Source organism: Melanerpes formicivorus, unplaced genomic scaffold (assembly GCF_026170545.1).
Source record: "Melanerpes formicivorus ecotype bairdi unplaced genomic scaffold, bMelFor1.0.p_v2 SCAF_113, whole genome shotgun sequence".
In the NCBI taxonomy this organism is placed as follows: domain Eukaryota; kingdom Metazoa; phylum Chordata; class Aves; order Piciformes; family Picidae; genus Melanerpes; species Melanerpes formicivorus.
In genome coordinates, this window is record NW_027142465.1 from 86,413 (window position 1) to 111,724 (window position 25,312).

The 25,312-nt window shown below is 67.7% G+C and overlaps 1 protein-coding gene across 2 annotated transcripts in view; it reads right to left on the bottom strand.

The window, feature by feature from the left end:
- Positions 1–25,312, bottom strand: part of NSF (N-ethylmaleimide sensitive factor, vesicle fusing ATPase) — a 92,080-nt gene that overhangs the window by 1,591 nt on the left and 65,177 nt on the right. The window contains exons 10-21 of one of the 2 annotated variants that reach the window (XM_068167192.1): positions 24,816–24,981; positions 22,725–22,799; positions 21,295–21,482; positions 16,013–16,108; positions 14,377–14,535; positions 12,835–12,966; positions 11,363–11,429; positions 11,155–11,234; positions 10,333–10,467; positions 5,573–5,686; positions 3,557–3,612; positions 3,252–3,290 (exon numbers count right to left, since the gene is read on the bottom strand). In XM_068167192.1, the coding sequence (XP_068023293.1) occupies positions 3,254–3,290; positions 3,557–3,612; positions 5,573–5,686; positions 10,333–10,467; positions 11,155–11,234; positions 11,363–11,429; positions 12,835–12,966; positions 14,377–14,535; positions 16,013–16,108; positions 21,295–21,482; positions 22,725–22,799; positions 24,816–24,981 (1,305 nt within the window). In that variant the 3' untranslated portion in view covers positions 3,252–3,253. The remainder of the gene's footprint in view (positions 1–3,251; positions 3,291–3,556; positions 3,613–5,572; positions 5,687–10,332; positions 10,468–11,154; positions 11,235–11,362; positions 11,430–12,834; positions 12,967–14,376; positions 14,536–16,012; positions 16,109–21,294; positions 21,483–22,724; positions 22,800–24,815; positions 24,982–25,312) is intronic. The other variant, XM_068167193.1, reaches the window with a different exon arrangement.

Consider the following 25,312-nt stretch of genomic DNA (forward strand, 5'->3'; position numbering starts at 1 on the left):
AGCAAGCACAGGACCCACAGCAGCAACCAAAGGCAGCAGGGCAGCAAGCAGGGGCAGCAGGGCAGCAAGCAGAGGCCCCAGGGCAGCAGGCACAACCCCACAGCAGCAGGCACAGGCAGCAGGGCAGCAAGCAGGGGCAGCAAGCACAGTACCCACAGCAGCAGGCACAGGCAGCAGGGCAGCAGGCACAGGACCCACAGCAGCAACCAAAGGCACCAGGGCAGCAGGCACAGGACCCACAGCAGCTGGCACAGGCAGCAGGGCAGCAGGCACAGGACCCACAGCAGCTGGCACAGGCAGCAGGGCAGCAGGCACAGGACCCACAGCAGCTGGCACAGGCAGCAGGGCAGCAGGCACAGGACCCACAGCAGCTGGCACAGGCACCAGGGCAGCAGGCACAGGACCCACAGCAGCTGGCACAGGCACCAGGGCAGCAGGCAGAGGCCCCACAGCAGCAGGCACACAGCAGCCCCACAGCAGCAGCCCCACAGCAGCAGCCCCACAGCAGCAGGCACACAGCAGCAGGCACACAGCAGCCCCACAGCAGCAGCCCCACAGCAGCAGGCACACAGCAGCAGGCACACAGCAGCAGGCACACAGCAGCCCCACAGCAGCAGCCCCACAGCAGCAGGCACACAGCAGCAGGCACACAGCAGCAGGCACACAGCAGCCCCACAGCAGCAGCCCCACAGCAGCAGGCACACAGCAGCCCCACAGCAGCAGCCCCACAGCAGCAGGCACACAGCAGCAGGCACACAGCAGCCCCACAGCAGCAGGCACACAGCAGCAGGCACACAGCAGCCCCACAGCAGCAGCCCCACAGCAGCAGGCACACAGCAGCCCCACAGCAGCAGCCCCACAGCAGCAGGCACACAGCAGCAGGCACACAGCAGCAGGCACACAGCAGCAGCCCCACAGCAGCCCCACAGCAGCAGCCCCACAGCAGCAGGCACACAGCAGCCCCACAGCAGCAGCCCCACAGCAGCAGGCACACAGCAGCAGGCACACAGCAGCAGGCACACAGCAGCAGGCACACAGCAGCCCCACAGCAGCCCCACAGCAGCAGCCCCACAGCAGCAGGCACACAGCAGCAGGCACACAGCAGCAGGCACACAGCAGCAGCCCCACAGCAGCAGCCCCACAGCAGCAGGCACACAGCAGCCCCACAGCAGCAGGCACACAGCAGCAGGCACACAGCAGCCCCACAGCAGCAGCCCCACAGCAGCAGGCACACAGCAGCAGGCACACAGCAGCAGGCACACAGCAGCCCCACAGCAGCAGGCACACAGCAGCAGGCACACAGCAGCCCCACAGCAGCAGGCACACAGCAGCCCCACAGCAGCAGGCACACAGCAGCCCCACAGCAGCAGCCACACAGCAGCAGCCCCACAGCAGCAGGCACACAGCAGCCCCACAGCAGCCCCACAGCAGCAGGCACACAGCAGCAGCCCCACAGCAGCAGGCACACAGCAGCAGGCACACAGCAGCAGGCACACAGCAGCAGGCACACAGCAGCCCCACAGCAGCCCCACAGCAGCAGCCCCACAGCAGCAGGCACACAGCAGCAGGCACACAGCAGCAGGCACACAGCAGCAGCCCCACAGCAGCAGGCACACAGCAGCCCCACAGCAGCAGCCCCACAGCAGCAGGCACACAGCAGCAGGCACACAGCAGCAGGCACACAGCAGCCCCACAGCAGCAGGCACACAGCAGCCCCACAGCAGCAGGCACACAGCAGCCCCACAGCAGCAGGCACACAGCAGCAGGCACACAGCAGCCCCACAGCAGCAGGCACACAGCAGCCCCACAGCAGCAGGCACACAGCAGCAGGCACACAGCAGCCCCACAGCAGCAGGCACACAGCAGCCACACAGCAGCAGCCCCACAGCAGCAGGCACACAGCAGCCCCACAGCAGCAGGCACACAGCAGCAGGCACACAGCAGCCCCACAGCAGCAGGCACACAGCAGCCCCACAGCAGCCCCACAGCAGCAGGCACACAGCAGCAGCCCCACAGCAGCAGGCACACAGCAGCAGGCACACAGCAGCAGGCACACAGCAGCCCCACAGCAGCCCCACAGCAGCAGCCCCACAGCAGCAGGCACACAGCAGCAGGCACACAGCAGCAGCCCCACAGCAGCAGCCCCACAGCAGCAGCCCCACAGCAGCCCCACAGCAGCAGCCCCACAGCAGCAGGCACACAGCAGCAGGCACACAGCAGCAGGCACACAGCAGCCCCACAGCAGCAGGCACACAGCAGCAGGCACACAGCAGCAGGCACACAGCAGCAGCCCCACAGCAGCAGCCCCACAGCAGCAGGCACACAGCAGCAGCCCCACAGCAGCAGCCCCACAGCAGCAGGCACACAGCAGCCCCACAGCAGCAGGCACACAGCAGCAGGCACACAGCAGCAGGCACACAGCAGCAGGCACACAGCAGCAGCCCCACAGCAGCAGGCACACAGCAGCAGGCACACAGCAGCCCCACAGCAGCAGGCACACAGCAGCAGGCACACAGCAGCAGCCCCACAGCAGCAGGCACACAGCAGCCCCACAGCAGCAGGCACACAGCAGCAGGCAGAGGCCCCACAGCAGCAGGCACACAGCAGCAGGCACACAGCAGCCCCACAGCAGCAGGCACACAGCAGCAGGCACACAGCAGCCCCACAGCAGCAGGCACACAGCAGCAGGCACACAGCAGCCCCACAGCAGCAGGCACACAGCAGCAGGCACACAGCAGCAGGCACACAGCAGCCCCACAGCAGCAGGCACACAGCAGCAGGCACACAGCAGCCCCACAGCAGCAGGCACACAGCAGCCCCACAGCAGCAGGCACACAGCAGCAGGCACACAGCAGCCCCACAGCAGCAGGCACACAGCAGCAGGCACACAGCAGCCCCATGCACAGGCCCCACAGCAGCAGGCACACAGCAGCCCCACAGCAGCAGGCACACAGCAGCAGGCAGAGGCCCCACAGCAGCAGGCACACAGCAGCAGCCCCACAGCAGCAGGCACACAGCAGCAGGCACACAGCAGCAGCCCCACAGCAGCAGGCACACAGCAGCAGGCAGAGGCCCCACAGCAGCAGGCAGAGGCCCCACAGCAGCAGGCACACAGCAGCAGGCACACAGCAGCCCCACAGCAGCAGGCACACAGCAGCAGGCACACAGCAGCAGCCCCACAGCAGCAGGCACACAGCAGCAGGCACACAGCAGCAGCCCCACAGCAGCAGCCCCACAGCAGCCCCACACACAGTCACTGCCTGCCAGGTGCCACTGCCAGGGCTGGGCTCCTGCAGGGGAAAGAGCAGGAGATGCTTCTCTCAGGCAGGAGGCACAGCAGCCCCCCCAGCCCCCCCAGCCCTCAGCTGCGCTGCAGCTGCTGCAGGGCCTCTGCAGCCTGCCCTGGGCTGTGCTGCTGGGCAGAGACCCCCAGGGGCCTGCAGGGCCTCCCCCTCCCCACCCCCTGGCTGACCCAGCTGTGCAGCTACAGGTCAGACAGACAGACAGACAGACACTGCAGCTGCCCAGCAGCAGGGGGCCTGGTGCTGGTACTTACGTGCCCTCCTCCCTCAGCAGGGCCAGGAACTTCTTCACTCGGTACTCAGGATCCATCTGGGGGGCAGGGAGAGAGCTCAGGGCAGGGCTGCAGGGCTCCAGGGAGCTGCTGCAGGGCTCCAGGGAGCTGCTGCAGGGCTCCAGGGAACTGCTGCAGGGCTCCAGGGAGCTGCTGCAGGGCTCCAGGGAACTGCTGCAGGGCTCCAGGGAGCTGCTGCAGGGCTCCAGGGAGCTGCTGCAGGGCTCCAGGGAACTGCTGCAGGGCTCCAGGGAGCTGCTGCAGGGCTCCAGGGAGCTGCTGCAGGGCTCCAGGGAGCTGCTGCAGGGCTCCAGCAGCCCAAGAGCACAGCCAGGGAAGGGCTTGGAAGGGACCTCCCAAGGTCATCCAGCCCCAGGAGCAGAGCAGAGCAGGGCAGAGAAGGGCAGAGAAGGGCAGGGCAGGGCAGGACAGGGCAGAGAAGGGCAGAGAAGGGCAGGGCAGGGCAGGGCAGGACAGGGCAGAGAAGGGCAGAGAAGGGCAGGGCAGGGCAGGGCAGGGCAGGGCAGGGGCAGGGCAGGGCAGGGCAGGGCAGGGCAGGACAGGGCAGGGAAGGGCAGAGAAGGGCAGGGCAGGGCAGGGCAGGACAGGGCAGAGAAGGGCAGAGAAGGGCAGGGCAGGGCAGGGCAGGGCAGAGCAGGGCAGGGCAGGGGCAGGGCAGGGCAGGGGCAGGGCAGGGGCAGGGCAGGGCAGAGGCAGGGCAGGGCAGGGCAGAGCAGGGCAGGGCAGGGGCAGGGCAGGGGCAGGGCAGGGCAGGGCAGGGCAGGGCAGGGCAGGGCAGGGCAGGGGCAGGGCAGGGCAGGGCAGGGCAGGGCAGGGCAGGGGCAGGGCAGGGCAGGGCAGGGCAGGGGCAGGGCAGGGGCAGGGCAGGGCAGGGCAGGGCAGGGGCAGGGCAGGGCAGGGCAGGGCAGGGGCAGGGCAGGGCAGGGCAGGGCAGGGGCAGGGCAGGGGCAGGGCAGGGCAGGGCAGGGCAGGGCAGGGCAGAGCAGGGCAGGGCAGGGCAGGGCAGGGGCAGGGCAGGGCAGGGGCAGGGCAGGGGCAGGGCAGGGCAGGGCAGGGCAGGGGCAGGGCAGGGCAGGGGCAGGGCAGGGGCAGGGCAGGGCAGGGCAGGGGCAGGGCAGGGGCAGGGCAGGGCAGGGCAGGGCAGGGCAGGGCAGGGGCAGGGCAGGGCAGGGGCAGGGCAGGGCAGAGCAGGGGCAGGGCAGGGCAGGGGCAGGGCAGGGGCAGGGCAGGGCAGGGCAGGGGCAGGGCAGGGCAGGGCAGGGGCAGGGCAGGGCAGGGCAGGGCAGGGGCAGGGGCAGGGGCAGGGCAGGGCAGGGCAGAGCAGGGGCAGGGCAGGGCAGGGGCAGGGCAGGGGCAGGGCAGGGCAGGGCAGGGGCAGGGCAGGGCAGGGGCAGGGCAGGGGCAGGGCAGGGCAGGGCAGGGCAGGGGCAGGGCAGGGCAGGGGCAGGGCAGGGGCAGGGCAGAGCAGGGCAGGGGCAGGGCAGGGCAGGGCAGGGCAGGGGCAGGGGCAGGGCAGGGGCAGGGCAGGGCAGGGGCAGGGCAGGGGCAGGGCAGGGCAGGGGCAGGGCAGGGCAGGGCAGGGCAGGGGCAGGGCAGGGGCAGGGGCAGGGCAGGGGCAGGGCAGGGCAGGGCAGGGCAGGGGCAGGGGCAGGGCAGGGGCAGGGCAGAGCAGGGCAGGGGCAGGGCAGGGCAGGGCAGGGCAGAGCAGGGCAGGGCAGGGCAGGGCAGGGGCAGGGCAGGGGCAGGGCAGGGCAGGGGCAGGGCAGGGGCAGGGCAGGGCAGGGCAGGGCAGGGGCAGGGCAGGGCAGGGCAGGGCAGGGCAGGGGCAGGGCAGGGCAGGGCAGGGCAGGGAAGGGCAGGACAGGGCAGGGCAGGGCAGGGCAGGGCAGGGCAGGGCAGGGGCAGGGGCAGGGCAGGGCAGAGAAGGGCAGGGCAGAGAAGGGCAGGGCAGGGCAGGGCAGGGCAGGGCAGGCTCACCTGCAGGGACATCTCTATCAGCATCAGCAGCTTCTTGATGCCAATCCAGACAGGCTTCCCCTTGACGTTCTGGGCGATGGTGCTGCGCTCCTTGTCCTTGAAGTTGCCCAGCAGCTGGGGGGGAAAGCCACAGTCACAGACCCCCCAGCAGGGGTGGCCAGCAGGGACAGTGCCAGCAGCCCAGCAGCAGGCAGCTGAGTGCCTTGCCCTGCCCAGGAGCACTGCAGCAAACTTCCCTCCCTCTCACTGCCTGGTGCTGGGCTGCTCCAGGAGGGAGCTGCTGATGGCAGCTGCAGGCCAGCAGCTGCTGAGCTCCTGACACCCACTGCAGCTTCCCTCCAGATGGGGAAGGGCACAGAGCCTCAGGTCCCTCCAGGGCCCAGAAGGACTCAGAGCCTCAAGTCCCTCCAGGGCCCAGAAGGACTCAGAGCCTCAAGCCCCTCCAGGACCCAGAAGGACTCAGAGCCTCAAGTCCCTCCAGGGCCCAGAAGGACTCAGAGCCTCAGGTCCCTCCAGGGCCCAGAAGGACTCAGAGCCTCAAGCCCCTCCAGGACCCAGAAGGACTCAGAGCCTCAAGTCCCTCCAGGGCCCAGAAGGACTCAGAGCCTCAAGCCCCTCCAGGACCCAGAAGGACTCAGAGCCTCAAGTTCCTCCAGGGCCCAGAAGGACTCAGAGCCTCAAGTCCCTCCAGGGCCCAGAAGGACTCAGAGCCTCAAGCCCCTCCAGGACCCAGAAGGACTCAGAGCCTCAAGCCCCTCCAGGACCCAGAAGGACTCAGAGCCTCAAGTCCCTCCAGGACCCAGAAGGACTCAGAGCCTCAAGTCCCAGCAGGACCCAGAAGGACTCAGAGCCTCAAGTCCCAGCAGGACCCAGAAGGACTCAGAGCCTCAAGCCCCTCCAGGACCCAGAAGGACTCAGAGCCTCAAGTCCCTCCAGGGCCCAGAAGGACTCAGAGCCTCAAGCCCCTCCAGGACCCAGAAGGACTCAGAGCCTCAAGCCCCTCCAGGACCCAGAAGGACTCAGAGCCTCAAGCCCCTCCAGGACCCAGAAGGACTCAGAGCCTCAAGTCCCTCCAGGACCCAGAAGGACTCAGAGCCTCAAGTCCCAGCAGGACCCAGAAGGACTCAGAGCCTCAAGTCCCAGCAGGACCCAGAAGGACTCAGAGCCTCAAGCCCCTCCAGGACCCAGAAGGACTCAGAGCCTCAAGCCCCAGCAGGACCCAGAAGGACTCAGAGCCTCAAGCCCCTCCAGGACCCAGAAGGACTCAGAGCCTCAAGTCCCTCCAGGGCCCAGAAGGACTCAGAGCCTCAGGTCCCTCCAGGGCCCAGAAGGACTCAGAGCCTCAGGTCCCTCCAGGGCCCAGAAGGACTCAGAGCCTCAAGCCCCTCCAGGACCCAGAAGGACTCAGAGCCTCAAGTTCCTCCAGGGCCCAGAAGGACTCAGAGCCTCAAGCCCCTCCAGGACCCAGAAGGACTCAGAGCCTCAAGTTCCTCCAGGGCCCAGAAGGACTCAGAGCCTCAAGTCCCTCCAGGGCCCAGAAGGACTCAGAGCCTCAAGCCCCTCCAGGACCCAGAAGGACTCAGAGCCTCAAGTCCCTCCAGGGCCCAGAAGGACTCAGAGCCTCAAGCCCCTCCAGGACCCAGAAGGACTCAGAGCCTCAAGTTCCTCCAGGGCCCAGAAGGACTCAGAGCCTCAAGTCCCTCCAGGGCCCAGAAGGACTCAGAGCCTCAAGCCCCTCCAGGACCCAGAAGGACTCAGAGCCTCAAGCCCCTCCAGGACCCAGAAGGACTCAGAGCCTCAAGCCCCTCCAGGACCCAGAAGGACTCAGAGCCTCAAGCCCCTCCAGGACCCAGAAGGACTCAGAGCCTCAAGCCCCTCCAGGACCCAGAAGGACTCAGAGCCTCAAGCCCCTCCAGGACCCAGAAGGACTCAGAGCCTCAAGCCCCTCCAGGACCCAGAAGGACTCAGAGCCTCAAGCCCCTCCAGGACCCAGAAGACTCAGAGCCTCAGGTCCCTCCAGGGCCCAGAAGGACTCAGAGCCTCAAGCCCCTCCAGGACCCAGAAGCTCAGAGCCTCAGGTCCCAGTCTGTTTGCAGAGCTGCTGTGGCCATGCCCCTGTCCTTCAGGTTTTGCTGCTGTCACCACTGTCACAGCTCTGCAGGCCTGCTCCCCAGCTGTGCCTGGAGCTGAGGTTCATGTGCCTGGAGCTGAGGTTCATGTGCCTGGAGCTGAGGTTCATGTGCCTGGAGCTCAGGTTCCTGTGCCTGGAGCTGAGGTTCCTGTGCCAGGAGCTCAGGTTCATGTGCCTGGAGCTGAGGTTCCTGTGCCTGGAGCTCAGGTTCCTGTGCCTGGAGCTGAGGTTCCTGTGCCAGGAGCTCAGGTTCATGTGCCTGGAGCTGAGGTTCCTGTGCCTGGAGCTCAGGTTCCTGTGCCTGGAGCTCAGGTTCCTGTGCCTGGAGCTCAGGTTCCTGTGCCTGGAGCTCAGGTTCCTGTGCCTGGAGCTGAGGTTCCTGTGCCAGGAGCTGAGGTTCCTGTGCCTGGAGCTCAGGTTCCTGTGCCTGGAGCTGAGGTTCCTGTGCCAGGAGCTGAGGTTCATGTGCCAGGAGCTCAGGTTCATGTGCCTGGAGCTCAGGTTCATGTGCCTGGAGCTGAGATTCATGTGCCTGGAGCTGAGGTTCATGTGCCAGGAGCTCAGGTTCATGTGCCTGGAGCTGAGGTTCCTGTGCCTGGAGCTGAGATTCATGTGCCAGGAGCTCAGGTTCATGTGCCTGGAGCTGAGGTTCATGTGCCAGGCTTCAGCTGCCCCTCCAGTGTGCAGCATGGCACAGGAGCAGCCATGAAGGGCAGCAGTGTGCCAACAATCTCTTCAGCTCCCAGCACCTGATGTTCCAGCCCCTCTCAGGGACACTCAGTTGAAGTGCCCTGATCACAGTGCCCTGGTGGCACTCATGACCCCTTGCATGCAGCCCTCAAGCTCCATCCCAGCCCCACTGCCCTCCCCCTGGGCCTCACTCAGCACAGGGCTTGGGGAACTCCTCTGTGGCAGGGTTGAAGGGGCAGAGCTTCTCCCTGCAGTGAGCCCTGAGCTCTGTGCCAGCCTGGAGCCCTCAGCTCTGTGCCAGCCTGGAGCCCTCAGCTCCTGTGCCAGCCTGCAGCCCTCAGCTCCCTGCAGTGAGCCCTGAGCTCTGTGCCAGCCTGCAGCCCTCAGCTCCCTGCAGTGAGCCCTCAGCTCTGTGCCAGCCTGCAGCCCTCAGCTCTGTGCCAGCCTGGAGCCCTCAGCTCCTGTGCCAACCTGCAGCCCTCAGCTCCCTGCAGTGAGCCCTCAGCTCTGTGCCAGCCTGCAGCCCTCAGCTCCTGTGCCAGCCTGGAGCCCTGAGCTCTGTGCCAGCCTGCAGCCCTGAGCTCCCTGCAGCCCTGAGCTCTGTGCCATCCAGCAGCCCTCAGCTCCCTGCAGCCCTGAGCTCTGTGCCAGCCTGCAGCCCTGAGCTCCCTGCAGCCCTGAGCTCTGTGCCAGCCTGCAGCCCTCAGCTCTGTGCCAGCCTGGAGCCCTCAGCTCCTGTGCCAGCCTGCAGCCCTCAGCTCCCTGCAGTGAGCCCTGAGCTCTGTGCCAGCCTGCAGCCCTGAGCTCCCTGCAGTGAGCCCTCAGCTCTGTGCCAGCCTGCAGCCCTCAGCTCCCTGCAGTGAGCCCTCAGCTCTGTGCCAGCCTGCAGCCCTCAGCTCTGTGCCAGCCTGGAGCCCTCAGCTCCTGTGCCAACCTGCAGCCCTCAGCTCCCTGCAGTGAGCCCTCAGCTCTGTGCCAGCCTGCAGCCCTCAGCTCCTGTGCCAGCCTGGAGCCCTGAGCTCTGTGCCAGCCTGCAGCCCTGAGCTCCCTGCAGCCCTGAGCTCTGTGCCATCCAGCAGCCCTCAGCTCCCTGCAGCCCTGAGCTCTGTGCCAGCCTGCAGCCCTGAGCTCCCTGCAGCCCTGAGCTCTGTGCCAGCCTGCAGCCCTCAGCTCCCTGCAGTGAGCCCTCAGCTCTGTGCCAGCCTGCAGCCCTCAGCTCCCTGCAGTCACCCTGAGCTCTGTGCCAGCCTGCAGCCCTGAGCTCTGTGCCAGCCTGCAGCCCTCAGCTCCCTGCAGTGAGCCCTGAGCTCTGTGCCAGCCTGCAGCCCTCAGCTCCCTGCAGTGAGCCCTCAGCTCTGTGCCAGCCTGCAGCCCTCAGCTCTGTGCCAGCCTGGAGCCCTCAGCTCCTGTGCCAACCTGCAGCCCTCAGCTCCCTGCAGTGAGCCCTCAGCTCTGTGCCAGCCTGCAGCCCTCAGCTCCTGTGCCAGCCTGGAGCCCTGAGCTCTGTGCCAGCCTGCAGCCCTGAGCTCCCTGCAGCCCTGAGCTCTGTGCCATCCAGCAGCCCTCAGCTCCCTGCAGCCCTGAGCTCTGTGCCAGCCTGCAGCCCTGAGCTCCCTGCAGCCCTGAGCTCTGTGCCAGCCTGCAGCCCTCAGCTCCCTGCAGTGAGCCCTCAGCTCTGTGCCAGCCTGCAGCCCTCAGCTCCCTGCAGTCACCCTGAGCTCTGTGCCAGCCTGCAGCCCTGAGCTCTGTGCCAGCCTGCAGCCCTCAGCTCCCTGCAGTGAGCCCTGAGCTCTGTGCCAGCCTGCAGCCCTCAGCTCCCTGCAGTCACCCTGAGCTCTGTGCCAGCCTGCAGCCCTGAGCTCTGTGCCAGCCTGCAGCCCTCAGCTCTGTGCCAGCCTGCAGCCCTCAGCTCCTGTGCCATGCTGCAGCCCCTGCTCACCTCCAGAGCCTCCATCAGCTGCTCCCCCGTGGCGATGTTGGGGACGTGGATGGTGGTGCTGAAGGCGTGCAGCATCTCCATCTCCTGCAGCACGTCCTTGCGGCTGGTGGTGCCAATGATCAGCAGCTTCCGGCCCTGCCCGCGGCACAGCGCTCAGGGGAGGGCTGCAGCTGCCCCCCCGGGGCAGCAGGCAGTGCCCAGGGGCTGGCACCACTCCCAGTGGAGTGGATTACCCTCCCCCCAGCAGTGCACTCAGCAGCAGCCACCCAGGACCGGCAGCGGATTGCAGCCAAGGCCACCAAGGGGGGGCCAGGAGTCAGCCACCCGGGGGGCTGCCCACAGTCAGCCTTCCTCCTCGGCTCCCCTGCCACAGACACCACTGGGAGCTGCTGCAGCAGGGCCAGGGAAGAGCAAGAGAGCTGGGGAAGGGGCTGGGGAACAGGGCTGGGGAAGGGGCTGGGGAGCAGGGCTGGGGAAGGGGCTGGGGAAGAGGGCTGGGGAAGGGGCTGGGGAGGAGCAGCTGAGGGAGCTGGGGTTGGTTAGTGTGGAGTGAAGGAGGCTGAGGGAGACCTCCTTGCTCTCTGCAGCTCTGAGAGGAGGCTGCAGCCAGGGGGGGTTGGGCTCTGCTCCCCAGGCTCAGGGGATGGAAGGAGAGGAAAAGGCTGAAACTGTGCCAGGGGAGGCTGAGGTTGGAGAGGAGGCAAAATGTCTTTGGTGCAGGAGTGGTCAGGGCCTGGCAGAGGCTGCCCAGGGAGGTGGTGGAGTCCCCAGGGCTGGAGGTGTTTAGGAAGAGCCTGGCTGAGTGCTCCATCAGCTCCTTACCTGGGGAGGAGCCTTCTTGAGCAGCACCAGGAGGGCCTGCAGGACCAGGTTGGAGAAGCGAGGCCCAATGGGGACATAATCTGCAAGGCACAATGCACCTCAGAGCCCACTGAAACCCCTGCAGGCTGCCAGGGCAAGGCTGCAGCTGCTGGGCAGGCTGCAGGACCCCAGCACTGCTGCACAGCCTGGGCTCAGCAGCACAACTCACCCAGGAGCCTCTCGATGTCGTCCACCACCACGCAGCTGAGCTGGGACTTGTAGGCATCATCAAAGATCTGGAGGAGAGCAAAGGGACTCAGAGCCAGCCCCAGCAGGAGCAGGGCCTGCTGCCTGCTGCCAGCCACAGACAGCAGCTCTGGGCCCCCCAGGTTAGGAAGGAGGTTGAGCTGCTGGAAGGTGTCCAGAGAAGGGCAAGAAAGCTGGGGAGGGGTCTGGAGCACAGCCCTGGGAGGAGAGGCTGAGGGAGCTGGGGTTGCTTAGCCTGCAGAAGAGGAGGCTCAGGGGAGACCTTCTTGCTCTCTGCAACTCCCTGCAGGGAGGTTGGAGCCAGGTGGGGGTTGGGCTCTTCTGCCAGGCAAGCAGCCCCAGAACAAGAGGACACAGTCTCAAGCTGTGCCAGGGCAGGTTCAGGCTGGAGGTAAGGAGAAAGTTCTTCCCAGCAAGAGAGATTGGCCCTGGGGATGTGCTGCCCAGGGAGGTGGTGGAGTCCCCATCCCTGGAGGTGTTCAGGAGGAGACTTGCTGGGGTGCTTGGTGCCATGGTTGAGTTGATCAGGTGGTGCTGGGTGATAGGTTGGACTGGATGACCTTGAAGGTCTCTCCCAACCTGGTTTGCTCCCATGTGGCACTTGGAGCCATGGGTTAGCTGTCAGGAGGTGCTGGGTGACCTGATGAGCTCTGAGGTCTTTTCCAACCTTGTTGATTCTGTGAGGGCTGCCCTCAGCCTCCTCCTGCTCAGACTCAGCAGCCTCAGTCCCCCAGGCTGCTCCTCCCCAGCCCTGGCACCTCCCCAGAGTGACTCTGCCTTCAGGCTTCCCTTGCTGTCAGTCACTGGAAGGCTGTCCCCTCCCTGGAGGTGTTCAGGGCCAGGCTGGATGAGGCCCTGAGCAGCCTGGGCTGGGGGAGGGCTCCCTGCCCATGGCAGGGGGTTGCAGCAGGATGATCTTGAAGGTCCCTCCCAAGCCAACCCAGCCTGTGACTCCATGGGTCAGTGCTGGCTTGCCTCGGTGCAGGACACCTCCCCCTGCCTTCCACCTGCCTGCTGGAGCTGATTGAGGCTGCTCACCCTGCTGGCACTGCCCCTGCTGCTCAGGCTGAGGGTTGGTTTGGGTTGGTTCCCCTTCACCTCCACACTGCCATCCCCAGACTGCTCCTTGAGGCAGGACCAATCCTTCCCAAGCACAACCCTAAGCCCCTCCTGCCCTCCCCTCTGCAGCCAGGGCTCAGGCCTGGCCCAGCTCAGCTCAGGTGGCTCAGTCAAGACCAAGCACCAGACCCAGCTGGGTCAGAGCCCTGGAATTGCCCCTGAGGCACTCAAGTGGCAGTGGCACAGCAGCATCCCCTCAGCTCTACAATGCATCCATGCTCAGGGATCCAGGGGCTGCAGGGAGCAGGCCCAGGGGAGGTCACTCTGCTGCCCACTGGGGAGCAGAGAGCAAGGAGCAGAAGAGGCCACAGATACCTTCTTCATGGCCTGGCACTTGGCTGTCTCAGAGAAGCCAATCATCTTGTCAGGAGAGCAGATCTTGATGAAGGGGAAGTTGGACTCCTCTGCGATCTTGGCTGCCAGGGCAGTCTTCCCACTGTGGGGGGGGACCTGCAACAGAGGCAAACAGAGGGAAGGGAAGGATCCCCCTCAGCACAGTCAGGCCCTGGGGGCAGCTGCCAGGGGCAGTGGCGGGCTCTGGGCAGTGCTCAGCCCCAGCCTGGCAGGGTGCTGAGCCAGCTCAGCCCAGCTCCACCAGCACCCAGCAAGGTTGCAGCAGGTGGTCCCTGGGGTCCCTCCCAAGCTGGCACTCTGGGTTCTGAGAATGCACAACTCTGGGCTCAGCTGCTGTGCCAGGGGGGATGGTGTGGGCAGCAGGGGCAGGGCAGGGGTGGTGCCCCTGGGCTGGGCACTGGGGAGGCCACAGCTGGAATCCTGGGGTCAGGTTTGGGCTCCTGAGTCCAAGAAGGACTTTGAGAGGCTGAGCAGGGCCAGGGAAGGGCAACAGAGCTGGGGAAGGGTCTGGAGAGCAGGGCTGGGGAGGAGGAGCTGAGGGAGCTGGAGGGGTTGAGCCTGAGGCTGAGGGAGACCTCCTTGCTCTCTGCAGCTCTGAGAGGAGGCTGCAGCCAGGGGGGGTTGGGCTCTGCTCCCCAGGCTCAGGGGATGGAAGGAGAGGAAATGGCTGAAACTGTGCCAGGGGAGGCTGAGGTTGGAGAGGAGGCAAAATGTCTTTGGTGCAGGAGTGGTCAGGGCCTGGCAGAGGCTGCCCAGGGAGGTGGTGGAGTCCCCAGGCCTGGAGGTGTTTAGGAAGAGCCTGGCTGAGGCCCTTGGTGCCAGGGTTGGGTTGGTTAGATTCCAATGGCCACATCCCAGTGGCCAATCTCTCTTCTGGGAAGAACTTTCTCCTCACCTCCAGCCTGAACCTCCCCTGGCACAGCTCCAGGCTCCTCCTAAACACCTCCAGCCTGGGGACTCCACCACCTCCCTGGGCAGCACATCCCAGTGGCCAATCTCTCTGGCTGGGAAGAACTTTCTCCTAACCTCCAGCCTAAACCTCCCCTGGCACAGCTTGAGACTGTGTCCTCTTGTTCTGCTGCTGCTTGCCTGGCAGAAGAGCCCAACCCCCACCTGGCTCCAACCTCCCTGCAGGGAGTTGCAGAGAGCAAGAAGGTCTCCCCTGAGCCTCCTCTTCTGCAGGCTAAGCAACCCCAGCTCCCTCAGCCTCTCCTCCCAGGGCTGTGCTCCAGACCCCTCCCCAGCTTTCTTGCCCTTCTCTGGACACCTTCAAGTCTCTCAATGTCCTTCTTGACCTGAGGAGCCCAGAACTGGACACAGGACTCCAGGTGTGGCCTCAGCAGCGCTGAGCACAGGGCACAAGGACTTCCCTGCTCCTGCTGGCCACACTCTTCCTGCTGCAGGCCAGGATGCCCTTGGCCTTCTTGGGCACACTGCTGGCTCTTGTTCAGCTGCTGCCCCCCAGCTGCCCAGGCTCCCCTCCCTGCCTGCTGGGGGCTGGCTACCTTCCAGCAGGACGCTGACCAGCGGGGTGCGGTCGCTGTTCTTGGCCTGCTGCACCAGCAGCTCCCCATCGTCCAGCACCCTGGTCACTGGGTCGCCCCACTTGATGATGCCATTCATGATGTAGCTGGCATAGTCCTCCTGGTTGGTGCCAAAGGCCTGGGGGGAAGGCAAAGGGCATAGGTTAGGGCACCCAGAAGTTTGGCATCCTGGCAGAAAAAGCTGAGCCAAGAAAGCTTCTTCCTCACAGCCGAGCTCCAGCTCCCCGCTTCCAGCTCTGCTCCAGCCCCCCCAGTCCTGTGCCTCCCTGACAGCCCAGAGCAGAGGGGCAGGAGCCTCTCCCTCCACCTCTGGCAATGGGCACTGGCAGCCCAGAAGGCCAAGGGCAGCTCAGCTGCCCTTGGCCTTCTGGGCTGCCAGTGCCCATTGCTGGCTCCCTGCCCCAGGCCTGATTCCTGCCCCCTATCCCTCCCTGACACCCTCCAAAGTCCCTCCCCAGCTTTCCTGCAGCCCCCTGCAGATCCTGGAAGGCCACAAGGAGGTCTCCTGGGAGCCTTCTCCTCTCCAGCCTGCACAACCCCAACTCCCTCAGGCTGTGCTCACAGCAGAGCAGCTCCAGCCCTCTGCTCCTCCTCCTGGCCCTTCTCTGGACACCTTCCAGCCCCTCCAGAGCCTTCCTGGCACAGAGGCTCCAGAGCTGGCCCCAGAGCTGCAGCTGTGGTCTCAGCAGAGTGGAGCAGAGGGGCAGAATCCCCTCCCTGGCCCTGCTGGCCACACTTCTCTTGCTGCAGCCCAGGCTCTGCTTGGCTCTCTGGGCTGCAAGTGCTCCCTGCTGGCTCCTGCTGAGCTTCTCCTCCCCCAGCACCCCCAAGGCCTTTTCTCCAGGGCTGCTCTCACAGCCTGGATCAGTGCCTGGGATTGCCCTGCCCCAGCTGCAGGACCTTGCCCTTGGTCTTGTTGAACCTCCTGAGGTTGTCCTGGGCCCAGCTCTGCAGCCTGCCCAGCTCCCTCTGGCTGGATCCCTTCCCCCCAGCCTGCCCAGCTCCCTCTGGCTGGATCCCTTCCCCCCAGCCTGCCCAGCTCCCTCTGGATGGATCCTTCCCTCCAGCCTGCCCAGCTCCCTCTGGCTGGATCCCTTCCCCCCAGCCTGCCCAGCTCCCTCTGGATGGATCCCTTCCCTCCAGCCTGCCCAGCTCCCTCTGGCTGGATCCCTTCCCCCCAGCCTGCCCAGCTCCCTCTGGCTGGATCCCTTCCCCCCAGCCTGCCCAGCTCCCTCTGGATGGATCCCTTCCCCCCAGCCTGCCCAGCTCCCTCTGGCTGGATCCTTCCCCCCTGCTCTCAGCAGCACCACTCACCTTGGTGCCATCTCAGCCCTGCTGAGGGAGCCTCAGTGCCACTCTCCATGGCCCCAACAGAGCTGTTAACCAAGCCTGGTCCCAGTGCTGGTCCCTGAGGGGCTCCCCCTGCCCATGGACCACTGCCAGCCACCTCTGGGTGCAGCCATCAAGGCAGTTCTGTGTCCTCTGAATGCTCCTTCCCTGGCAGCCAGCCTGCCCCAGCCTGGAGCCCATCCTGCCCCATCAGAGCTGTCCTGGGGGCCAGCAGGAGCAGCCCAGGAGCCCCAGCTGCCACTCACAGGTTTGATGTCGTTCTCCAGAGATGCAAAGAAGTCTCCCCTGGTGACCCTCAGGCTCTCTGCCTTCTCCATGTCCACCTCCACCTTGTTGCTGGCCTGTGGAGGCAAAGAGACCCTGAGGGAGAGCAGGAGCAGCCCCCCAGCAGCCCCCACCCAGGGATCCAGCCCTGCTCTGCAGCAAAACTGACATGCTGCTGAGCAGGAGCCCTGCAGGAGCCCAGGGCAGCACCCAGAGCCCCAGCTGCACCCCAGAGCTGCACCCCAGAGCTGCACCCACAGCCCCAGCTGCACCCCAGGGCAGCACCCACAGCCCCAGCTGCACCCCAGGGCAGCACCCAGAGCCCCAGCTGCACCCCAGGGCTGCACCCACAGCCCCAGCTGCACCCCAGAGCTGCACCCACAGCCCCAGCTGCACCCCAGGGCAGCACCCACAGCCCCAGCTGCACCCCAGGGCAGCACCCACAGCCCCAGCTGCACCCCAGAGCTGCACCCACAGCCCCAGCTGCACCCCAGGGCAGCACCCACAGCCCCAGCTGCACCCCAGGGCTGCACCCACAGCCCCAGCTGCACCCCAGGGCAGCACCCAGAGCCCCAGCTGCACCCCAGGGCTGCACCCAGAGCCCCAGCTGCACCCCAGAGCTGCACCCACAGCCCCAGCTGCACCCCAGGGCAGCACCCACAGCCCCAGCTGCACCCCAGAGCAGCACCCACAGCCCCAGCTGCACCCCAGGGCAGCACCCACAGCCCCAGCTGCACCCCAGGGCTGCACCCAGAGCCCCAGCTGCACCCCAGGGCTGCACCCACAGCCCCAGCTGCACCCCAGAGCTGCACCCACAGCCTCAGCTGCACCCCAGAGCTGCACCCACAGCCCCAGCTGCACCCCAGGGCAGCACCCACAGCCCCAGCTGCACCCCAGGGCTGCACCCACAGCCCCAGCTGCACCCCAGAGCTGCACCCACAGCCCCAGCTGCACCCCAGGGCAGCACCCACAGCCCCAGCTGCACCCCAGAGCTGCACCCACAGCCCCAGCTGCACCCCAGAGCTGCACCCACAGCCCCAGCTGCACCCCAGAGCTGCACCCACAGCCCCAGCTGCACCCCAGGGCTGCACCCAGAGCCCCAGCTGCACCCCAGAGCTGCACCCACAGCCCCAGCTGCACCCCAGGGCAGCACCCACAGCCCCAGCTGCACCCCAGAGCTGCACCCACAGCCCCAGCTGCACCCCAGAGCTGCACCCAGAGCCCCAGCTGCACCCCAGAGCTGCACCCACAGCCCCAGCTGCACCCCAGAGCTGCACCCACAGCCCCAGCTGCACCCCAGGGCTGCACCCAGAGGCACAGCTGCACCCCAGGGCAGCACCCACAGCCCCAGCTGCACCCCAGAGCTGCACCCACAGCCCCAGCTGCACCCCAGAGCTGCACCCACAGCCCCAGCTGCACCCCAGGGCAGCACCCAGAGGCACAGCTGAACCCCAGGGCAGCACCCACAGCCCCAGCTGCACCCCAGAGCTGCACCCACAGCCCCAGCTGCACCCCAGGGCAGCACCCAGAGCCCCAGCTGAACCCCAGGGCAGCACCCACAGCCCCAGCTGCACCCCAGGGCTGCACCCAGAGCCCCAGCTGCACCCCAGAGCTGCACCCACAGCCCCAGCTGCACCCCAGAGCTGCACCCAGAGGCACAGCTGCACCCCAGGGCAGCACCCACAGCCCCAGCTGCACCCCAGGGCTGCACCCAGAGCCCCAGCTGCACCCCAGAGCTGCACCCACAGCCCCAGCTGCACCCCAGAGCTGCACCCAGAGGCACAGCTGCACCCCAGGGCTGCACCCAGAGCCCCAGCTGCACCCCAGGGCTGCACCCACAGCCCCAGCTGCACCCCAGAGCTGCACCCACAGCCCCAGCTGCACCCCAGAGCTGCACCCACAGCCCCAGCTGCACCCCAGGGCTGCACCCATCCCCCTCCCACAGCACCAGCTGCACCCCAGAGCTGCACCCACAGCCCCAGCTGCACCCCAGGGCAGCACCCACAGCCCCAGCTGCACCCCAGAGCTGCACCCAGAGCCCCAGCTGCACCCCAGAGCTGCACCCACAGCCCCAGCTGCACCCCAGAGCTGCACCCACAGCCTCAGCTGCACCCCAGGGCTGCACCCAGAGCCCCAGCTGCACCCCAGGGCTGCACCCACAGCCCCAGCTGCACCCCAGGGCAGCACCCATCCCCCTCCCACAGCACCAGCTGCACCCCAGAGCTGCACCCACAGCCCCAGCTGCACCCCAGAGCTGCACCCACAGCCCCAGCTGCACCCCAGAGCAGCACCCAGAGGCACAGCTGCACCCCAGAGCTGCACCCACAGCCCCAGCTGCACCCCAGAGCTGCACCCACAGCCCCAGCTGCACCCCAGGGCTGCACCCAGAGCCCCAGCTGCACCCCAGGGCAGCACCCACAGCCCCAGCTGCACCCCAGGGCTGCACCCAGAGGCACAGCTGCACCCCAGGGCAGCACCCACAGCCCCAGCTGCACCCCAGGCCTGCACCCATCCCCTTCCCCCAGCCTGTCCCTGCAGGCCTCTGCCAGCAGTCCCCCTGCAGCCTGCCTGCAGCCCTCCTCAGCCTCTGCCCTGCAGCTCTGAGGGCTCCCTGCAGCCTTCTCAGCGCCCCCAGCTCCCTCAGCCTGCCCCCCCCAGCAGAGGCTCTGCAGCCCTCTGAGCCTCCTGGTGGCCTCCTCTGCAGGTGAGGTCTCCCCAGGGCAGAGCAGAGGGGCAGGATCCTCTCTCTCCCCCCCCCCTGGCAATGGGCACTGGCAGCACAGGAGGCCAAGGGCAGCCTTTGGGCTGCCCTTGGCCTCCTGTGCTGCCAGTGCCCATTGCTGGCTCCTGCCCAGCTTCTCTCACCTCCTCCCCCAGCACTTCCCTCCTTCACCACCTCCTCATCTCATGCTTCAACAGCCCTCAATCCTGGGCTGTGCAGCTGGGCTGATAGGAGCTGACCTTTCAGGCTCAGCCAGAGCCTCCCTGGCCTCCCCCTCAGCAGCCAAGAGCAGAGCATCACAGCCACAGAAGGTCAGGGCTTGGAAGGGAGCTGCAGAGCTCAGCCAGCCAGGGCAGGGCACCCAGAACACAGCCAGGGGGGTTGGAAGCTCTCCAGAGCAGGAGACTCCACAGCCCTGAGGTCTTTCTTGAGCTCAAGGGCCCAGAAGTGGCCACAAGATTCCAGATGTGAGTCACAGAGTGCCAGGGGTGGGAAGGGAGCTCCAGAGCTCAGCCAGTCCAACCCCCTGCCAGGGCAGCATCACCCAGGGCAGGGCACCCAGGGCAAATCCAGGGGGGTTGGAAGTCTCCAGAGCAGCAGACTCCACAGCCTCAGTCCCCCTGTGGGGCTCATGGCAGCTCAGCCTGGGCAGGGGCAGCAGCTCTGGAGCAGCATCCTGGGGCAGGGGCAGCAGCCCTGGGGCAGGGGCAGCAGCAGCCCTGGGGCAGGGGCAGCAGCTCTGGAGCAGGGGCAGCAGCTCTGGGCAGGGGCAGCAGCTCTGGAGCAGGGGCAGCAGCTCTGGGCAGGGGCAGCAGCCTGGGGCAGGGGCAGCAGCTCTGGAGCAGCATCCTGGGGCAGGGGCAGCAGCCCTGGGGCAGGGGCAGCAGCCCTGGAGCAGGGGCAGCAGCTCTGGGCAGGGGCAGCAGCTCTGGAGCAGGGGCAGCAGCCCTGGGGCAGGGGCAGCAGCTCTGGGGCAGCATCCTGGGGCAGGGGCAGCAGCTCTGGGGCAGCATCCTGGGGCAGGGGCAGCAGCAGCCCTGGGGCAGGGGCAGCACTGGGCAAGGGCAGCAGCAGCCCTGGGGCAGCATCCTGGGGCAGGGGCAGCAGCAGCCCTGGGGCAGGGGCAGCATCCTGGGGCAGGGGCAGCAGCCCTGGGGCAGGGGCAGCAGCTCTGGGCAGGGGCAGCAGCAGCCCTGGGGTAGGGGCAGCATCCTGGGGCAGGGGCAGCAGCTCTGGGCAGGGGCAGCACTGGGCAGGGGCAGCAGCTCTGGGCAGGGGCAGCACTGGGCAGGGGCAGCAGCTCTGGGCAGGGGCAGCACTGGGCAGGGGCAGCAGCTCTGGGCAGGGGCAGCACTGGGCAGGGGCAGCAGCTCTGGGCAGGGGCAGCACTGGGCAGGGGCAGCAGCTCTGGGCAGGGGCAGCACTGGGCAGGGGCAGCAGCTCTGGGACAGGGGCAGCAGCACTGGGCAGGGGAAGCAGCACTGGGGCAGGGGCAGCAGCCCTGGGGCAGGGGCAGCAGCACTGGGCAGGGGCAGCAGCCCTGGGGCAGGGGCAGCATCCTGGGGCAGGGGCAGCACTGGGCAGGGGCAGCAGCAGCCCTGGGGCAGGGGCAGCACTGGGCAGGGGCAGCAGCCCTGGGGCAGGGGCAGCAGCAGCCCTGGGGCAGGGGCAGCACTGGGCAGGGGCAGCAGCAGCTCTGGGCAGGGGCAGCACTGGGCAGGGGCAGCAGCTCTGGGGCAGGGGCAGCAGCAGCTCTGGGCAGGGGCAGCACTGGGCAGGGGCAGCAGCTCTGGGGCAGGGGCAGCAGCAGCCCTGGGGCAGGGGCAGCAGCTCGGGGCAGGGGCAGCAGCAGCCCTGGGGTAGGGGCAGCATCCTGGGGCAGGGGCAGCAGCTCTGGGCAGGGGCAGCATCCTGGGGCAGGGGTAGCAGCTCTGGGGCAGGGGCAGCAGCAGCCCTGGGGCAGGGGCAGCAGCTCTGGGGCAGGGGCAGCAGCAGCCCTGGGGCAGGGGCAGCACTGGGCAGGGGCAGCAGCTCTGGGCAGGGGCAGCAGCCTGGGGCAGGGGCAGCAGCTCTGGAGCAGCATCCTGGGGCAGGGGCAGCAGCAGCCCTGGGGCAGGGGCAGCACTGGGCAGGGGCAGCAGCAGCCCTGGGGCAGGGGCAGCAGCTCTGGGCAGGGGCAGCAGCAGCCCTGGGGCAGGGGCAGCATCCTGGGGCAGGGGCAGCAGCAGCCCTGGGGCAGGGGCAGCACTGGGCAGGGGCAGCAGCCCTGGAGCAGGGGCAGCAGCTCTGGAGCAGGGGCAGCAGCAGCCCTGGGGCAGGGCCAGCACTGGGCAGGGGCAGCAGCTCTGGGCAGGGGCAGCAGCTCTGGAGCAGGGGCAGCAGCTCTGGGCAGGGGCAGCAGCAGCTCTGGGGCAGCATCCCGGGGCAGGGGCAGCAGCTCTGGGCAGGGGCAGCAGCCCTGGAGCAGGGGCAGCAGCAGCTCTGGGCAGGGGCAGCAGCAGCTCTGGGGCAGCATCCCGGGGCAGGGGCAGCAGCACTGACCTTGATGTGCCTGTTCATGGCAGTGGACTGGGCAGCCCTCACCAGCCCCTCCAGCTCAGCCCCACTGAAGTTCTTGGTCTCCACAGCCAGCTCTGCAATGTCCACATCCTCAGCCAGCAGCTGGTGCTCTCTCATCCTCACCGTGTGGATGTGCAGGATCTGGAAGCGACCCTTCTCGTCCGGCAGCCCTGGGGGCAGAGCAGGGCTCAGGGGTCAGGCCCTGCCCCCAGGCCTCCTGCTCCCCAAGGCCTTCCTCCAGGAGGGCCCCTGGCACCCCCACACCCAGCTCCCCCCTGCAGGGCAGGCCCCTGGCACCCCCACACCCAGCTCCCCCCTGCAGGGCAGGCCCCTGGCACCCCCACACCCAGCTCCCCCCTGCAGGGCAGGCCCTTCCCCAGCCCCTTCCCCAGCCCTGCTCCCCAGCCCTGCTCCCCAGACCCTTCCCCAGCCCCTGCTCCCCAGCCCCTTCCCCAGCCCCTGCTCCCCAGCCCCTTCCCCCGCCCTGCTCCCCAGCCCTGCTCCCCAGCCCCTTCCCCAGCCCTGCTCCCTAGACCCTTCCCCAGCCCTGCTCCCCAGCCCTGCTCCCCAGACCCTTCCCCAGCTGTGTTGCCCTTCCCCAGCCCTGCTCCCCAGCCCCTTCCCCAGCCCTGCTCCCCAGCCCTGCTCCCCAGCCCCTTCCCCAGCCCTGCTCCCTAGACCCTTCCCCAGCCCTGCTCCCCAGCCCTGCTCCCCAGCCCCTTCCCCAGCCCTGCTCCCTAGACCCTTCCCCAGCCCTGCTCCCCAGCCCCTTTCCCAGCCCTGCTCCCCAGCCCCTTCCCCAGCCCTGCTCCCCAGCCCCTTCCCCAGCCCTGCTCCCCAAACCCTTCCCCAGCCCCTTCCCCAGCCCCTTCCCCAGCCCTGCTCCCCAGCCCCTTCCCCAGCCCTGCTCCCCAGCCCTGCTCCCCAGCCCTGCTCCCCAGCCCCTTCCCCAGCCCTGCTCCCCAGCCCCTTCCCCAGCCCTGCTCCCCAGCCCCTTCCCCAGCCCTGCTCCCCAGCCCTGCTCCCCAGACCCTTCCCCAGCCCTGCTCCCCAAACCCTTCCCCAGCCCTGCTCCCCAGCCCTGCTCCCCAGCCCTGCTCCCCAGACCCTTCCCCAGCTCTGTTGCCCTTTTCCCTGGCCCTGCCCCAGCCTCTCAATGTCCTTCCTGCAGGGAGAAGCCCAAACCTGAGCCCAGGACCTGCCTGGCCAGTGCCCCTCCACCCTGCTGGGCAGAAGCTGCCAGCAGGTCAGTGCCTCAGCCGTGGGGCAGTCTGACCTGCTGCTTTAATCGGCTCATTGGGTTTCCATGTCACAGCAGGGGGGGAGCAGCAGGGAGCTGAGCCACTCTGCCACCCTGCCTGCCCGCTCCCAGCACAGCACTGAGTGGCTCTGAGCTGCTGCAGGCTGCTCACCAATCTCCATCTTCACCTCCAGCCTCCCAGGTCTCAGCAGAGCCTCATCAATCAGGTCAGGCCTGTTGGTCATTCCTGAAGCCAAAGGCACAGACAAGGTCAGCACCACCTGAGCTCACCAAGGGGGTCTCCAGCTCCTGCATGCAGCCCCCAGGGATGAGAAGACAGCTCAGAGAGGCTCAGGAGAAGAGAGCAAAGGTCTTCAGGACCATTGGTGAAGTCTTGCCCTGGAGTCAGGGCAAGGGAGCTTCAGCTGGTCCCTGGGGCTGCCCTGCAGGGCTCCTGCAGCAGGACAAGCACAGCACCCAGCCAGGGAGGCTCCCCTGCTTCCCAGGGCAGCACAGCACTGCACACTGCTCCTGCAAGCTGCCTCAGGCTGTGCAACACCAGCAGGGGCAGGGAATGGCTGAGGGCAGCAGCAGCAGCACAGGAGCCAGCAGGGGCTTTGCTTGGAGAGCAGCTCCATGGTGGGAAGGGCAGCAGCAGAGCAGGGAGGGCTGGAAGGGACCTCTTGATCCAGCCCAGCCCCCTGCCCCAGCAGGGCTCCCACAGCAGCCTGCCCAGGGGCACAGTGCCCAGGGGGGGTTGGAAGCTCTCCACACCAGGAGACTCCACAGCCTCTCTGGGCAGCCTGCTCCAGGCCTCCAGCAGCCTCACACCAAACAACTTTCTCCTCCTGCTCAAATGCAGCCTCCTGGGTGCCAGTTTGTGCCCCCTGCCCCTTGTGCTGTCCCTGGGCACCACTGAGCAGAGTCTGCTCCAGCCTCTCATCCCCTACCCTTTATCTCTTGCTGGGCATTGCTCAGCTCCCCTCTGGGGCTGCTCTGCTCCAGGCTCTCAGCCCCAGGGCTCTCAGCCTTTGCTCCCCCCAGGCTCCAGGCCTGTGGCAGTGCCAGCAGCACCTCCCTGCAGAGCTGCTGCTGACCCCTGCCCTGCACTCTGGGTTGGTCTGAAGGGCTCCAACCCCAGCACCCACAGCACCACAGAGCAGCAGGGCTTGCAGGCAACCCTTACAGGTGATGGAGCCAGGCTCTGCCTGCTGCTGCCCAGTGCCAGCACAAGGGGCAGGGCTGCAAGCTGAGGCACAGGAAGTGCCATGGGAACAGGAGGGAAAGGTTTTCCCCTGTGATGGTGGAGAGCAGGGCTGGGAAAGGGGCTGGGGAGCAGGGCTGGGAAAGGGGCTGGGGAGCAGGGCTGGGAAGGGGCTGGGGAGCAGGGCTGGGGAAGGGGCTGGGGAAGGGGCTGGGGAGCAGGGCTGGGGAGCAGGGCTGGGGAAGGGGCTGGGGAAGGAGCTGGGGAGCAGGGCTGGGGAGCAGGGCTGGGGAAGGGGCTGGGGAAGGGGCTGGGGAAGGAGCTGGGGAGCAGGGCTGGGGAGCAGGGCTGGGGAAGGGGCTGGGGAAGGGGCTGGGGAAGGGGCTGGGGAGCAGGGCTGGGAAAGGGGCTGGGGAGCAGGGGCTGGGGAACAGGGCTGGGGAAGGGGCTGGGGAGCAGGGCTGGGGAAGGGGCTGGGGAACAGGGCTGGGGAAGGGGCTGGAGAGCAGGGCTGGGGAGCAGGGCTGGGGAAGGGGCTGGGGAGCAGGGCTGGGGAAGGGGCTGGGGAGCAGGGCTGGGGAAGGGGCTGGGGAACAGGGCTGGGGAAGGGGCTGGGGAGCAGGGCTGGGGAGGAGGGCTGGGGAAGGGGCTGGGGAGCAGGGCTGGGGAGCAGGGGCTGGGGAGGAGGGCTGGGGAAGGGGCTGGGGAATAGGGCTGGGGAAGGGGCTGGGGAGCAGGGCTGGGGAAGGCTCTGGGGAGCAGGGCTGGGGAAGGGGCTGGGGAGCAGGGCTGGGGAAGGGGCTGGGGAATAGGGCTGGGGAATAGGGCTGGGGAAGGGGCTGGGGAGCAGGGCTGGGGAGGAGCAGCCCAGAAGGCCTCCAGCAGCAGAGCAGAGCGAGCTCCCTGCTCCTGCTGGGCACAGGGCTCCTGCTGGGCACAGGGCTCCTGCTGGGCACAGGGCTCCTGCTGGGCACAGGGCTCCCGAGGCAGGCCAGCAGAGGCAGGCCAGCAGGGGCAGGCCAGCAGGGGCAGGCCAGCAGGGGCAGAGGAGGAGCTCACCGATGACCAGGATGTTGTTGAGCTGCTCCACGCCGTCGATCTTGGAGAGCAGCTGGTTGACGACGGTGTCGTGCACGCCGGTGCTGCCGGCCATGCTGCCGCGCTGCTTGCAGATGGCGTCGATCTCGTCGAAGATGATGATGTGCACCCCGCTGTTGGCGCCCAGCTGGGGGGGACAGGACCCTCTCAGGAGGGCCAGGGGACAGCCCCCAGCACCACAGACCCTGCCCCACGACCTCCAGCAGGCAGGAAGGGGCTCTCAGCTCCCAGGGGCTCACAGCTCCCAGGGGCTCACAGCTCTCAGCTCCCAGAGGCTCACAGCTCCCAGAGGCTCACAGCTCCCAGGGGCTCACAGCTCCCAGGGGCTCACAGCTCCCAGGGGCTCACAGCTCCCAGAGGCTCACAGCTCCCAGAGGCTCTCAGCTCCCAGGGGCTCACAGCTCCCAGGGGCTCACAGCTCCCAGGGGCTCACAGCTCACAGCTCCCAGGGGCTCACA